Below are 17,071 nucleotides of genomic sequence, written 5' to 3' on the forward strand. Positions count from 1 at the left end.
TGAAATTCAAATACAGTTAGTTTTATTGTCCAACCTGCTGCAGCTAATAATAAAACACCCATACAGCCCTATAAATATACAATAACATAAAACATATGTCAGAAACACATTTACATTTAATATATATATATATATATATATATATATATATGTATATATATATATATATTTTTTTTTTTTTTTACTAAATTTATGGAAAATAGAATTAATATTATTGAAATGTAGCAAGAGAGTAAATACAATAAATATAAAGGGCTTGAGTCAGAATTAATTAATTCATTATATCTCATTTACTTAGCACACAAACACAAGTGGTTTTTAAGGGCCAGACTATTTCTTGGCAGGACACAAGCTAATGTTAGCTGATCCTAGTCCTAACCAAATACCATAGTTTGTAAAATGTAAAAGAGGAAATGGTTGAATTTTGTTTGTTTTGTTTTAAATTGCAAATAAAGTGCAAAGTATCCATGAATGCTTTTGTTGTTGCCATTGTGAACACCACTGGTACTCATGATATCACCACCATCAGTGTTTGTAACAACAGTTGCAACATCAGTATTAATAATAATAATAAAATGTATATTTACTAAAAAAGTTACAAAACAGACTAGAGCCAACATTAATAAATAAATGATGATAAATTACTATAATGGTTGATGTCATAAATAATTCTCCTCCATTAGTGAGCTAAATATTTGATGAGGCTGTGGTGGGCGTGGCTAAATGTTTGGTAAGGGCGTGGCTGTTAATATTTCTACTTACATAGCTATTGTCAGTTTAACTTTTAGCTGTGCCTGCCGTCAGTATTTCTGTAGTATCCCATTTAATGACATGAGCATGCGAACGTCCTGTATTGTTGTAAGAGAAACCCAAATATGCTCGGTGGAGTACTCGCCGGGATTCTGTTACAAAGCTCTAAATGGTCAAGCTCCGTCATATCTTAGAGAGCTCATAGTGCCATATTATCCCACCAGAACACTGCGCTCTGAGAACGCAGGGTTACTCGTGGTCCCTAAAGTCTCCAAAAGCAGATCAGGAGCCAGAGCCTTCAGCTATCAGGCTCCTCTCCTGTGGAATCATCTTCCTGTTACGGTCCGGGAGGCAGACACCGTCTCCACATTTAAGACTAGACTTAAGACTTTCCTCTTTGATAAAGCTTATAGTTAGGGCTGGCTCAGGCTTGCCCTGTACCAGCCCCTAGTTAGGCTGACTTAGGCCTAGTCTGCCGGAGGACCCCCTATAATACACCGGGCACCTTCTCTCCTTCTCTCTCTCTCTCTCTCTCTATCTCTCTCTCTCTCTCTCTCTCTCTCATTCTCTCTCTCTCTCGTGTCCTGTTACTACATCTTGCTAACTCGGCCGTACTGCATGTCACTAACTCGGCGATACTGCATGTCACTAACTCGGCCTCTTCTCTGGAGCCTATGTGCTCCACTGTCTCTCAGGTTAACTCATATCGCAGCGGTGCCTGGATAGTGTGACGTGTGTGGTTGTGCTGCTGCCGTGGTCCTGCTAGATGCCTCCTGCTGCTGCTGTTATCATTAGTCATTAGTCATACTTCTACTGTTATTATACACATATGATTATTGTCACATATCAAATATTAATATATACTTTCAACATATTGTACCAAAATATCCTGTAATATTAATGATATTATTACTTTCATCAATGTTGTTGTAAGCTACTGTCATTACCGTCTGTCCTGCATCTCTCTCTCTCTCTCTCTCTCTGTCTCTGTCTCTGTCTCTCTCTTTCTGTCTCATTGTGTCATACGGATTACTGTTAATTTATCATGTTGATCTGTTCTGTACGACATCTATTGCACGTCTGTCATTAATGTGTGTTTAATGTGTGTTAAATGTGTGATTTGAATTAACTAAACTTTATAGCACTTCACAGAAACCCACTCCCGACTAGTGTCTTGGAGGTGTAACTGTTTTGCAGCTGCAAACTGTATTTTCAAATAGGGAAAAAAATCCCTGTCTTTGCATCTTTATTTTGATCAGTCTGTTTTTATAAAAATACCGAGATATATATGGTGTGCTGCCAGACAACCTGTGAATGCCAAGTATTTTCATCCATTAGCCCAGCCCTACCATGTATATGCACTTTATGATCTAATGTAAAATTTGCAGTTACCAGATAAAATATTATGACAACACTGCTGTCTTGATTTTTGAACCACACTTTACTCAACCACGTTTCACCTGCGTCCTCTTCTCTGTCTTCTTCAGTGGAAGTCGGGGCTCTTATTGTGACACATGGATGACGAGGCCCCACCCTCGCTCAGTGTGTCTGGAGGGGGGCGACAGCTGGGATGCGAAGCAGCCAGGCCACCCCGCCCTTTGCTGTCAGCCAAACCAGTGAACCATTCATCCCAATATGACAAGGTGGACAATCCATTATGTTCCTGTACACATGAACCAGTACAGATAACACTGTCTGTGAAGTGCAGCTTTCTAAGAGAAAATACATTAAAGAAATAATTAAAAATTTTCCTGAGGGCTTTTTTTTGGTGCTCGCAGTTAAGGTTAAAAGATTTGAGGTGTTTTTGCATAATTGTGAGAAACATAAAAGAGAAAAGACAGAAGAGAATTGAATAATTGTTTATTTGACATAAAAGGAAACCGTATTAGCCAGTGCAACATACCAGATCATAAGCCCCACCCCAAAAAAAACAACCAAAAAACACTTGATTATATTTTCTTAAGGTCCTTCATACACAGCAGCCAAATTGTCTGTTTATTTTACACAAGATCACACAGACTAACATCTACTGGTATTTCATGAGAAGCCAGACAAATGAAATGAGAGCTCCTACTGTAGTTACATCATATCACTGTTGTAAAAACGTAAAAATATGAATTCCTGCCCTGCTCATCAGACTCATTTTACGTTATTTAGAGTACCACTAAACAAACTCACAAAGTACACAAAGCCCATTCTTACAAGAACTTAAAAAAAGTGCAGTACAGAATTATCAATAACTTCTTCAATAAGTGTTCCAGAAACTAGACACAGAATAAATTCAGTTAAAATTAGTTTTTTTACTACCTGTAAAGGAAAAAAACCCAAAAACATAAAATACAAAGTTCAGTTGATCAGTAAAAGTTGTGAGTCAGGTCTTCTGGTAGTTTCCTAAAACTGTTTTCATGCCATGATGTCAAATAAATATGGCTGCCCACACAGTCAGCAGTAAATAAATACTACAGTTACTGTAACAGGGTTGCAACTAGTAGTAAATTCAATTATCATTTCATCTGCTGATTATTTTCTCGATGAATTGATTAGTAGTTTTGTTAATGACATGTCAAAAAATTGTATAAAAATACCGATTACAGTTTCCATGAAATTTTAATATCATAATCCTCACTATTTGCTATTCTTGCCAGAGAAAAAGATCAAAATTGAAATGAATGGATTATTAAAATAGTTGTATATTCATATAATTGCTTATTTGAATTGCACCTTTAAATAAATGCACATAGCAATTCAAATTTGTAACGTCTAGGATGCAAATTTAGTTATGTGGTGAGACCTGTTTAGTTTAATCTATAGACCCTTTTAGTGTTTGTGTTTTGTTTTTTTTGTGTTTGTTAACAGAGATGACGTTTTCTGTGGGTGGAGCCAAACTGGTGGCAGAAAGAGAAGCTAGTAGTGTTGGTGTGAACACTAAAAAGAAATGTAAAAAGCACTATGACTGATTTCTTAACTGAGTCATTTTTATATCCATGAGATTATCACTTCCGTGTAGTGGATAAAAAAAGGTTTGCCTCCAATGCTCAGTAGAGGAATGTGTGTTTGGCTTATTTGAGTTACTTAATTTTTAACGTGGTGAAAGTTAAATCATCCTAAGAATTGTAAAAACTTGGTTTATTGTCCTTGAATAATAGTTGTGGAGATGTTCCCATATAAAATAATTTAAAGTGGAAGTACAATTTATCAATGTGGTAGCGTGCCGGCTAGCTAACGATGTCTGCTTTTGAAAACCTTGATCATAACAAAGTATATTAACTTTCACCACAGCTCTCTTTAGAGAGACCATCGCAAGAAATCCTATAGATGTGCGGTTAGATTGGTTCATCTGCATCCAGGCAGGAAAAGTGAAAGGCACCCTAACATTAGCGATGTAGCTCACTTAGCTAGCTTCCTACCTATGGCTGATTGCTGAGAGCTAGAGACAAACGATGAGCCAGTGTCGGTTCATTAATCTAAAAAAATAACATGTTTTCTTGTGGTGTCATTTCTAAAATGATCAGTGGTGAAAGTTAGTCTGTTCTATTATAAACAAGGAGTTAATAAACAGAAGGCGTTAGCTAGCTAGTTAAAAAGGTGTTTGTTACTTCCATGTTAAATTATATTATATGGGAAAGTCTCCACGAGTTTTAACCAAGGACAATAAGACAAATCCATGCTTAACAAATGTGAGTTTTTACAGTTCCTTATGATGATAAATTATCTTTCACCACGTCAATAATGCTCTTCATGTAAGACAAACACACACTCCTCAACCGAGTGTCCAGCAGCGACTATATCCTGAATATCGAGATTATAATTAACTGGAGACAAAACTTTATTTTCTACTACTGCGTCCTCTGCGAGAGTTTTCTATAAAAATGAAGTATGTCTTATTCTGTATTCCCGGCACAAGAAGACATTTTTATTCCGGGTATCTCAACAGTTTATCTCCAATGTCCATTGTTTTTCTGCCACCAGTGTGCGCATGCAACTACTGTGACGTAACTGTGACATCCACTCGAAATTGGTCTATAAGACAGTAGGGCATTGTTACACTACAATTACATGTTTAGAGTTTTATTGGGAAATAACCTAAACTGGAGGCCAGCGGTTGGTGCTGGAGTGAACGCACTGAAAGGTTGGTTATATAAGCTGACAGAATAATGCAGAAGACTGAATGTGTTCAAGTTCAACAGCCGGATACAGGGGCTCATTGAACTTTGTTTTGTAGGTATGGAGGCGAGTCCGACTGACAGAGGAAACTCTGTAAAAGGACAGAGTGCCAGCCGGACAATCCAGATACACCCCCACCCGACTGGACCGCCATCCCAGTGGGGACACATCGACTTTCTTGTTGCTGTGCGAAACGTAATTGCCATCATTAGAGCAAACCAGACACCAAGACTTGTCACTGTATCCCATCTTGAACACGTCCATCCTCCTTTTCTTGTCAGCTCCTCTGTATGTGACTCCAACGCTTAAGGGTCCAAAAACCTCGACCTCCCAGTAGCAGCGCCCATCTAGACCCTGTTCACACAGCACCTGCTGGAACCTTGCTTGGTGAGGTGGATATGGCTGCTCGTCTTCCACCCAGGTCACCTTTCTGTTCCCTTCAGAGAGAAGCAGGTTCTTATGGGCTGTGTTAGCGTCCAACGTGAGCTCACAGGCATCTGGTGGTAAGACAACACTTTATTTAGAGAGTATTCAAACCATTTCTGAATACTTCCCTGGATCTGTGCATCATTCCTACCAACAAATGTACAGATACTTACATTTCTTAAAGCCTGGTTTCAACCTTTGACTTCCACCATGTTCAGTGCTGTAGAGAAAAATATTTGAGTGTAAGAACTTTTTTTTTTTTTTAGAATATTAGAATTTAGTCAGATAATGAGAAATCTCTACTAAGATATCTGCGTATGTATACAGAATCTGGAGGTTACAGGACAAGATTTTGGTATTGGGAATGTTGTGGTTTCCGTTTCTAGTTCGAGTAGTGTTGACCAATCAAATGCAATTTAGGAATTCATCAGCTATCATCTGGTGACAATTTAGCTTTGTATTACCTTTTTGTTATTAACCCATTTTGTAGCAAAAAGGCCTAAAATGACATACCCAAATTAAAATGAATGAAGCTTCTGAACCGCTCTGACTACATGCATGCATGAGGTCTTGCCAGAAAGAAAACTCCCTTAAGTTTCTTGTGAAAGTGTCAGAAACACTCTAGGTGATACAGAGACAGAGTAATGGGCCTCTGAAGTCAGTAAAAAATGAAGATTTTGCCTAAAATAAAATAAAAATTGTGTTTCAGGATGAATAACTGTCTGTGGCTTCATCTGAGCAGGTAAATGACACTGTGGGGCTGTAGACACACTATCAATGAACATTTGTTTCAAATTTGAAGAAGGTTGCTCAAAGTATGACCATTCTATAGTGTTTTTTCCATGAAAAGATCCAGGCGGAGCTCCAAATGACGTCAGTCACTCTGCTTCAAAACAGTACTGTCAGTGATCAAACAACACTCAGCCAGCTTCAGACATTGTACCTTATTGAAATCAGGTGTGATTATGATAGCTGATGTTGTTTATGACACAGAATAAAGTATCACCAAATATGAAATGTGAAAGTTATGATCCCACTTTCTAGATGGTATATCTCAGCCAAAAATAGTGGTAGGAGTGAGACTCTTACCTTTTATAAAGGAGCTACGTGCCCGCTAACAGCTCCGCATATGATCGCGAGTGATCCTTTAACTTTTCCCATCGAAAAACGGCCTGACATGACTTGTCACCACTCATCACGATTTTGGACTTTGTGTGTTTATGCTGCTCTGGTGAAAAACGATGTTATTTTTGATTCTTCCTGAATCCAGCAATACCAAACATCACATGGTTTGATGACGTAGTGCGCCTGGGAGATACCATTTAACAGAGGAGGGGGGGGAGCGAGGACGTCGGCGTCCTGGCAGAGTTAGAGAGGTTAAATTCATCTGCATGCACATAGGCTATTTGTTAAGAGATTAACTGAAATTACTGGCGCTCCAGCCCAGATTTCTGCTTGCTGCACTGGATCTCCCGAAATATTGGTCATTGCCCTCAGAGGCTTATTGTTATCAGACCACTGGGTGATGGGTTCAGAGACTGGTTAAGAAGGTACCCACAATTTAAGATGAGTGGGAAGAGTGTAATATGATGCCAAATGTAAGCAGCAGCTTGAATTTATCGTAAAGGATATTAAGTTAGGGTTGGCCCTTCACTTACACCTCAGCATACTGGATTTGTAACAGTAATCCAACACTTCTCAAACACGTCATCAGGAAAAACAAATAATGTTGTGTCCCGTAATTACTTGAGTATGCTGAGCTTAGATTGTTGATCGTTCTTCAGCTCAAAGAGCAGCTTCTCTCCTGAGTCTCCCGGATGGTTGTAGCTCAGGTCCAGCTTTATTAGATGAGAGGTGTTGCACTGTAGAGCCGAGGCAAGAAAAGCACAGCCTTCCTCCGTGACCTGACAACCTGACAACCTGAGAAAACACAGTGTTTGGTCATCAGCAGTGAGTGGCGTGTAGATTTGTACAGATTTCTGAATGACTTGAAAGAGGATAGGCTTAAAATGGTGAGAGGCCCTGAAATGGGATTACTCACTATGGAACTGATTTTGCTGAGATGGCTTGAGTAAGCAAAAAGTAACTGATATTTACTTAAAGGTTTCGAGACATTGAAGCCCTGTTTCCACTGAGCAGTGCCGTACAATTCAGTTCGGTACACTTTTTTTCTGTTTCCGCTGTAAAAGTTGTGGATGGTACCAATGGAACCGTTCTGTACTGTCCCCATTTTGGTCACCCCTCTGTAATGAAATTTTGACCTTACAGTGGCAGTTGATAAAATGTCTGGGGATCATCAAAGTAATTAAGATTAATCATCTGGGGGCCATGAATGTTGATGTAAAATTTCATGGCAATTAATCCGAAAGTTCAGACTATCCAACCAACCTTGCACCTCTAAAGCTACCCACTACTGTGGCTAAAAACAATACAAGGTAGAAGGAAGGTGCTTTTCAATTTGCATACAATGACATGCATAGTTACAACTAGAATAAAGAATTCTAGAGAATTTTAGATGGTGATCACTACACAGCAACACATAGCTAACACAAATGTTGTTTGCTTGCAGCTGGTTGAGGTAAGTCTATAACTTTATTTACCCATTACCATTGTTTGTTACTGTGCTTTATACCAGTGTCAGTACCTCAGTGTCTCCAATCTGCAGCATTGACTCGACAGGCCATCACAAAGAAGCGCCACTCCTGAGTCTTTCAGGTCATTGTTGCTGAGGTCCAGGTCTCTCAGAGCTGAGTTGGGGTGCTTGAGAGCAAAGGCCAAGTGCTCAACCAACTCTGGAGTCACTTTGCAGTCTGCTAGTCTATGGGTAGATTTTAAAGTTATAATGCTACAATAGACAGTATATAAAGATGGACGACATGACAGCCCATTATAAGTGAAGCTAAAACATCTCGATTGCCCTCTGGTGGCTGGCTGCAGTACAGATCATAAAGCCCGCCCCCTCCATGTTCGTGAATGGGACATGAGCCAAACTAAAAACTCACAGTACACATCGAATACATTTTTCCCAAATATAGTTTCTGTCATTTAGGGGAGTTCTTATCACTCTGATGTTAGTTTTAGTGTTCGTTTCTCTGAAAAGTTTGGTTTCAAGCAATTATTTAATGCGATAAAACAGGGATTTCACACCATGTTGCCAACTGGTGTACTTGCATTTAATGGCGCTGCTCGCAATTGGTCGGACGGGTGTTTGGGCGATCCCTACTGTGTAGACTCTGGCTCTGGAATGATTGCTCAGAATCCAGGATATTTTGGATTCACTAATGCTTAGTTGGGGTGGGAGGGGACACGTTGTCCATCTTTACATACAGTCTGTGAATGCAACACAAAAGAAGCTTTTTTTGCATACAAACATAAACAAAACTATACATACAGATATTTAAAACTATTACGACATAGAAGGAAACAATAGGCATTTTTGGACTTTAGGATTTTTTTCACAGTTCTAACAGCCAAGTTTTAAGAACCTCCCTTTTTGTTGTGTTTGCTTTGCAAGAACAAGTTACTATCATAATTTTTAGAATGCTGGTTTGAGGTAGTTTTTAGCTTCTATTTCTAAGGAAGTAATCGCCCAGCACAAAAGGAACCATGAGTGAACAAAGTGTACTTTGACTGGTCCAGACAAAAGCATACGTTGATTGGTCGAACATATCAGCCAATGCACCACCGGCAACTGCCATTTTTAAAAAGCTGTTGACTGTGTAAACAAAAGAAAACGCAAAAAACAAACAGCTCATAACAAAAAAAAAAGGAAGAAAACACGGACAAATTGACCTACACTGAAGTCCACACTTTACTAAGCATGTATGCAACAGTAGATTTAAAACGCAATTTTGACTTGTTATAGTGAAAGTAACAGTGCTGTACCAACTGCTGGCCAGCTTACAGCATGTTAAGTCCGCATTCTTATTGGCGGTGCAAATGCAAACAGAAAAAGCCCTTGTAGGTATGTAGTTCCCAGGGGGAGCTCCCTAATGGGCAGGTTCTCTCAGAGAGTCCCCAGAACAGTTTGGCCTTGGTTAGAGCCCATACATGTTTATTCAAGGATCACACTTCGTATTTCTTAAGGTGTCAGTGTGCTTCAAACAAAGAGCTCATAAGATTGTCAAACAGCATCTCGAACCGTTCTGACATGGATTGGTGGGTCTGCGTCTGTAACTTGGTAACTTGAAACTTTAAACTGACAATCTGACATTCATGCCAGTTTTATGCAGTGATTGGCCAGATGTGCAGGGCCGAGAAAGAAAGCAGGGCTTTAACTGCCAAGCCTTGCTACAAAGCAGTACTTGAAACCCTGGCCTTTGCCATTTATTTACAATAATTGGCAGATGACATGTATATTCTGAATTTACCAGGCCATCTTACTGTTTGATTCAAGTTTGATTTTCTAACAAAATATATTAGATATAACAGGGACAGTTTACTTACATGGCCTTGCTGCTGATCCTCACAGCTGGTATCAGCCTCCTTCTGCCTTCGTCTGATGTGTTGTAACTCTTCAAGTCCAACACATCCAGATCATTCTTCGATACCAGTAACATGTAGGCCAATGCGGAGCAGTGCAGTGGAGTCAGTTCTGTTTTTGAACGATCTGATGATTTGAGATATTCCTGAATCTCATCTTTAACTTTATGATCTCTCATCTCAACCATGGTCTGGAAGAGGTTCATACAGCTGTCTGGAGAGAGGGCCTTCCTTCGGATGGCTTTGAGGTAAGTCAAGATTTTCTTGTCAGTACCTTGGCTTGGATCTGGTGATGTCAGCAGACCCTGCAGGACTCTGCGGTTTGGTTGTACCATGAGGCCAAGAAGGAATTGCAAGAAGAAGTCCAGGTGGCTGTTTTTCTTTTCCAACACTCTGTCAACTGTCATCTTTACAAGATCAAGTAAAGTATGTTCTTTGTCCTTCAGATCGAGGAAGTTGCAGAGCTCTTCTGTATTGTTTTTTGTGAAACAGTCATAGACAAACAGAGCTGCAAAGAACTCCTGTATGGTCAGGTGCACAAAGAAGAAGACCTTTTTCTGGGAAAAGACTTGTTCCTCTCTAAAAATTGTGTTGCAAAATCCAGAGTACATGGTAGCCTCTTTTACGTCGATGCCACAGTCTTCCAGATCTTCAGCACAGAAGATGAGACTGTTCCTCTGCAGGTGAACAAACGCAAGCTTGCCGAGTTTGAGGAGAAATTCTCTGTGTGTCTTCAGAAGGCTCTCTTTGTTTTCCTCTGTCTTCTGGTCATATTTTCTGCTTCTGCGTATTGTCTGGGCAAACAGGAAATGGGCCATCATCTCTGTTAGAGTTTGAGGAGTTTCAGCTTTGTCATCTCCTCCAAAGATCTCCTGAAATAACACGGCAGAAATCCAGCAGAAGATCGGGATCTGGCACATGATGTCGAGACTCTGTGAAGAGCGAATGTGTGAAATGATCCTGTCAGCGAGGCCTGGGTCATTTCTAAATCTCCTTCTGAAGAATTCTTCTGTTTGTGGGTCACTGAACCCTCTTATCTCCGTCACCATGTCGATAAAGTCTGCAGGGATCTGACTGGCTGCTGCTGGACGGGATGTTATCCACACGTTAGCATTAGGAAGAAGGTTACCCTGGATGAGGTTTGCTAGAAGATTCCCCATAGATGTCACTTCACTGACTGATGTTAGTGGCTTGTTCTTGAAATCCAGTTGAAGTCTGCTTTCATCCAGGCCATCCAGGATCACTACAACCTTGGCTTTGATTAAATCTTCTGAATTTGTCAGATGGTGGATCGCAGGGTGAAATTCAGTCAGGAGCTCATGTAAGCTTTTGTTATCTGTACTCAAATTCAGCTCTCGAAAAGCAAGATTGAAAACAAAATCAATGTCCTCATTTTCTCTCCCCTCGGCCCAGTCAAGAATGAATTTCTGCACGGAAAATGATTTTCCGATTCCTGCAACGCCCTTTGTCAAGACTGTTCTGTTGGGTTTCTCTTGGCCAGGCATACGTTTAAAGATGTCACTGACATTGATTGAATGTTCAGAAGATTGTCGTTTCAGTTTATGCTTATGGTGCCTCAACTCGTGCTCTGCATGTGGATTTCCAGTCTCTCCAGTGATAATGTGGAGTGTTGTGTAGATGCATTTCAGAGAAGTCTGTTGGTCACTGTGACCTTCGCTCGTCACTGTGAACTGCTTTTGCATTGCTTCCTTAAGATTCTTCTTTGCTTTCAAAAGATGGCTGCCTCCTGCAACAACTGAATGTGGACATTTTTATTCAGATTTCTAAATGGCAAATTTTTGTATCAAAGATCTACATATCTCAGTTGGCAAAGCTCTAACTCATGTATCAATGACTTCCTTTGAATCAAAGGAGTTTCAGTAATACCCAGAACATACACGGTTACACAGAAGCATCAGGTTTAAAAATCCAATAAGTCTCTCTGAAGTTACTTCTTGAGACCATGTCCAACTCTGATAAACTGATCCACAAACTCAAAACCCTCCACTTTCAAAAGTCTGCCATTGCCATTGTGACAAAGAAATGGCGTGCCAAAGGTTAATCTATATTATTGGTTCTTCTGGCTTATTTTTATTGAGCTACTCTTTCGTGTCAAAGGCCTCTGAGTGTGCCCAATGTGGAACATATGTGGAACTACAATTAATAATACATTTATTTTCCTTTGTCTGCAAATTACTTGCAGTATTTAGTATTTCAAAAAATAAGCACCAATTTTTTCTTTGAGCTATGAGGAATTATTAATGTATTACTAGTAGCATTAACAATATAAGCAGCACTACAAATATTTACGTACACAGGTAAACTTACATGCGTCTTCCTTAGTATCTGTTTGGTGTCCGCCAGTGAAACAGACTGAATCCTCCTTACACTCTGAACCTAACGGCTCCACACTCTGCTGTCTATAAGAACAAATGACAACAAATGGCACGTTAAATCTTGTCAGATGCAGGTAGTCAATGGAAAAACAAGAGCTGATGTACAAATCGCGTGATGACACATCCACGTGAGTTCAAAATGTTTCAGTTTGAGCAAAATATTCATGCTTATCTTTGGGCAGCCATTCACACATGCATACATTTCATAAATTGAAAATTACAATAATGTGCGTAACAATATATACTATATATATATATATATATATATATATATATATATATATATATATATATATATATTTTTTTTTTTTTTTACAGAATATATTTAAATTACCTTTGCATCTCTTCAAGACCAAAAGAAAGTGGTTCACACATAGATCTATCGCTCTTCATAGAGATCCAGCCAGGACCTGTGGGCTTAGTTGCACTCATCTGTGAACTAAGAAAAGATAATCTATTAAAAAACAAGCAAATGACCTTTATTAAAAAACTGTCTGATATTTCTATGCATGAGCTGCATGTGTTAAACATTCATTGATGTTTGGTTAATATACATATTAGTAGTCTATGTTAGACGACCTGCTGGATGAAGCAGGGCACTAATGATAAGTTAATGCAGTCAACTCGAATATTCTGATGCTGCTGCTAAATCCACATGATAAAAAAGGTGACTGTGGATCTGTAAAAAATCGGATAAAAATCAGAATATTGTGTCACATCATCTCATACATACATATACATGTAGATCCCAGGGGACATTTTTTTGTATTTGAGAGCTGTTTAAATGTGTAATTTGTGGTTGATTTTATTTAGCTGAACTATTAATATTGTATATGTGATTCACTGAACAATCCATTGTACTGTGGTCTTTTAGATCTGCCTCAGTAAGTTATTTATTTTATATGTTTGTACTGTACTATGGACCTTCCCTGTGTCTGGAATAAAGATTGATTGATTGATTGATTGATTGATTGACTGATTGTTTACAGAATCTGAATCTCACTCTGAGATACTGTTGTTCACAAACTAAAGAAATGAGAGATCATTTATGTTTTTACTGAATATTTGAAGCAGACTGTAACACCAACATATTCTCATTTTGACCTCGTCACATATTGAAGTTTGGCTGTGGCCTTTCCAAGTCCACATACAACATGCAAGGTACCCTGGGTGCGTTGGTTGTTGACCTTCTGGGACACAGTGCCAAGTTCTCTTCTTTGAAGATACACTTCTGTTTTCACTGGAAATTTGACATTCACATACAGTCTCTTTCAAAATAAACGCACTACGTCGGTACAAAACTGCAAATTGACTTTTTTTTTCAACAACAAAAACACTTTTAGGTTTAGGAAAAGGCAACAGGGTTATGCTTTGGAATGTAACGGGACGCGAACACCGCTCTCTCGGGTGAAAGTTGGTGTTCGTTGGACCCATCCACCACCACTCCCACACACCCCTCTTGGACACTCTCTGCCTAAACTTTCGTCCTTGTCCCCCTCCCCCCCAATGCCGTTTAACTACAATGCCGACGTTAAAGGACGCCTTTTTTCGTTGGTTTCTGATGCTGCAAGTCACTGCCCAAGCACTGGATTTCGACGACTTCTGAGTGAGAGCGGGCTCGTAAAACCATATCAATTACTTTGTTGCAATTCTATGCTCTTAAATTAAAAATTTTACATTATAACTAATTTGTCATATCATCAAGAAAAAATACCCTGAAATAGCGTCATATTATTTTCGAGCCATAATCGCCCAGCCCTAATAAGCACAGGCAGTATTGTGTATTTCAGTTGAATGCACCACACACTGCAAAAAGTTAAATGTTAAATCTTAAATGGAGTAAAATACAGTACACTTTGATAATGGAAGGAACAAAGTGTCTGGAGCACTGAAGCAGCATTTTATACAGGCAAAATGTCGACATCTGCTGGACATCTTTAGGTACTGCAAAAAGATTATACACGTCCTGCATGTGCGACTTTAAGTTGCTGATCATCATCGTGATAATTTAAACCCCAGCCTATCTATTGATGATCAGCCGAACACTGTATCATTACCTGACAGACGGCTCGCTGCAGGAGCCCATCGGCTCCTCGAAGGAGTCATTAGACGATAAAGAGGCGTCAGGTCGTTTCCTCTTGCTCTCAGCCATCCCTGTTCAGTTTTCAATAGGTCTGTAAAGGACACAAATGTTTATATGGACAAGTTGCTGCACATTAAGAGCTGTTTTCAGGCGGTTTACCATCTTTCCTTTGTTTACTGTGTAAATTCTGCGTCTGCTTAATGACAGGAATATGGAGGAAGGGCGTGTTTTTTCCACAGACTGTGGAGCCTGCTGCCCAGTATACATATATAGGCCACAGATGCACACGTGGAGGCGGGTCACAGAGACGGAAATAACCGCAAACTACACGGACCTGGCAACTTGTGACACTTGATAGGTAAGATCGGAGGAATCATAAATGGCCTACTTACTTGTTGGGGGAGGAACTTACTTCGATGTCTTCGTTTTCTTCGAAGCAAATGAGCTGTAGTCGTCTCGCAGCAGCACGAACACAAAGGATGACGAGCATATCCAGGAAGTTACTTTCACGTTTGATGTAATCAGATAGACAGGATGTAACTGCGGTGGTTGAATGTAACGAAGTACATTTTCTCAAATACTGTATTTACTAGTATTTTACTTCAGTGTTTCGATTTATTTATGCTATTTTTCACTTCTGCTCCACTAAATAGATACTCTTCTTTCACTGCACTATCTGTCTGACAGCTGCAGTCACTTCGCAGATGACAGTTTCTCATCCCCTTCTTGTCCAGTGAAAACCATGCATCTCCAGATGTGTTGATGTTGAATGTTTGTGATAAACTGAAGGGTGAAGTGTTCCTTTTATGTTCAGAAAATTGCCCCTTCTTTTTAAGCTAAATCAACAAATTAAAAACTCTCTGGGATCAGTTTGAAAAGTCGTCGTCACAAAGCTGAAAACAGGCTCTTTATCTGACTTATTAGATATACATGGTTCTCACAGGACAGCCACGCTGCTAACATATGATTATCTTGTAGAATATGATGCATTGCTGTAGATTAAACTCCCCAACAGTAAAGAAAGGAGTTAAAATGCATCACAGGCATTAATGCAGCAGGAATATAAATCCAGAGACATCAGACAGAGAAAGACAGACAGCATGAAACATTCACTGCACTATCATTACTTTCACTTTTGATATAAGTACATTTTGCTGGCCCCTTTTTTGTAAGTGGTTTTGTGTGCGTGACTTTTACTTGTAACTGATCCTTTTTTACAGTGTGGTTTGCTTCAGGACAGGATCTGAGTCAGTGAATTATTTACAGTGAGTCTGCAGAGTTTCTTTGTCTGCAGAAAACATACAAATGTAGATGATAATATGGTGACATCTAGTGGAGGGAAATAGTCACAACTATTGAACACGTACAGTGACGACAGACTGCGAAGCAAGATTTGGAGTTGGCGAGGTAACTTCAGGGTTAACTCTGGGTTTTTTGACCATGACAATCTACCTCAACAGCAAGAGGCTTATTACCTTATTACCTCTCTACATTTTAAATCTGCTTACATATCATACTAGCGTTCACAGCACACGTTCATCAGACAAAATACTATTAACCACTCCTTCAACAAGAGCAGAACTTGGTAAAACAGCTTTCTCTTCATATGCACCATACGCCTGGAATGAACTCCAAAACACCTTAAATCTGGAGTCACTTCCACTTTTCAGCATATTTAAAAACCTTTTAAAATCAACCATTACTGAACAGTGTCACTGCTTCTCACATGGTGCCTTTCAATAGTATGTCTGTTTTACCTTGTGCCTTACTGAGTGTAATGTGTTCTCATTGACTTTGTGTTCTAGTGGTTTTAGTATGTGTCCATTGTCTTTTGTGTACTTGTAACTTTTGCTGCCAGTCTTGGCCAGGACTCCCTGGAAGAACTCAATGGGACCCTTCCTGGTTAAATAAAGGTTAAATACAATAAATAAAAATTGGATTTACTAGTCCATACCCATTGAGTGCACAGCATACCATACCATGACTTAGTCATACAGCCACAGGGGGAGCCACAGTGATCGGTCACATTTTAGCCATTTTTAAGCATTTTTCTGTTGTTATAGCGCCACCCAGTTGCCAATTAGAGTTAAATTTCTCCAGTCACCTTGAGGCGTCCTGTTCTACATATCTACCAAGTTTAGTAAAAATCCATCTGGCGGTTAGACCTAGATAAGAAATGAGCTCTCTAGCGCCCCCATTTTGTTTGATGGGGTCAATAATGGAGGGGTCCCCTCAGATTATGTGTGGTCATATGCCTACAAAGTTGCGTGGTGATGGGTGAAACCCTTGAGATGTTATACACCTTTATGTGATGAGCCACGCCCTCCGCAATATTCATTGCCTTATAGAAGCTCAGTTTTAGTAAGTTTTCCAACTTTTGCCAAGAGGGAACTTTAGATATTGGTCCCTAGATTATGTTCACCCAGTTTCATGCAGATCGCTCAAACTTCCTAGGAAGAGATCCATTTGAAGTGTTTTTCAAAAAATTCAAAATGGCGGAAAATCTATATAAGCAGAAGTTATGGGTTCTTGAGGCAAATGTGTTCCTCATGAGGAGAGGCATCTCTGTGCAAAGTTTCATGTCTCTACGACATACGGGGCATGAGATATGCCCATTCAAAGTTTGACATTTCAATTGGTTGCTATAGCGCCCCCCTTTGGCCAATTGATGTAATATTGCTTCATTCACATCCTCCCATGACCCTCTACCACTGTGCCAAATTTCACATGGATTGACCAAGTCAGTGTGGAGAAAAACATGAAACAGACA

The 17,071-nt window shown here is 39.5% G+C and overlaps 1 protein-coding gene across 3 annotated transcripts; it reads right to left on the reverse strand.

Annotated features, from left to right (window-relative positions):
* Positions 1-2,593: 2,593 nt before the first annotated feature.
* On the reverse strand, positions 2,594-14,822 carry LOC117245823 (protein NLRC3-like). 3 transcript variants are annotated; one of them, XM_033609368.2, is made up of 9 exons: positions 14,714-14,822; positions 14,276-14,392; positions 12,553-12,657; positions 12,151-12,242; positions 9,787-11,578; positions 7,985-8,158; positions 7,087-7,260; positions 5,514-5,560; positions 2,594-5,411 (listed from the first exon to the last, which is right to left on the reverse strand). In XM_033609368.2, the coding sequence occupies exons 2-9, from the start codon at positions 14,368-14,370 to the stop codon at positions 4,885-4,887; spliced, it is 3,006 nt and encodes a 1,001-aa protein (XP_033465259.2). In that variant the 5' UTR covers positions 14,371-14,392; positions 14,714-14,822; the 3' UTR covers positions 2,594-4,884. The 3 variants fall into 3 exon arrangements, with proteins under 3 accessions (XP_033465259.2, XP_033465258.2, XP_078019945.1); XM_033609367.2 differs by having other exon boundaries at positions 14,694-14,815; XM_078163819.1 differs by lacking the exon at positions 7,985-8,158.
* Between the last annotated feature and the right edge of the window lie 2,249 nt (positions 14,823-17,071).

The sequence above is a fragment of the Epinephelus lanceolatus genome, chromosome 22 (genome assembly GCF_041903045.1).
Source record: "Epinephelus lanceolatus isolate andai-2023 chromosome 22, ASM4190304v1, whole genome shotgun sequence".
Taxonomy (NCBI): Eukaryota; Metazoa; Chordata; class Actinopteri; order Perciformes; family Serranidae; genus Epinephelus; species Epinephelus lanceolatus.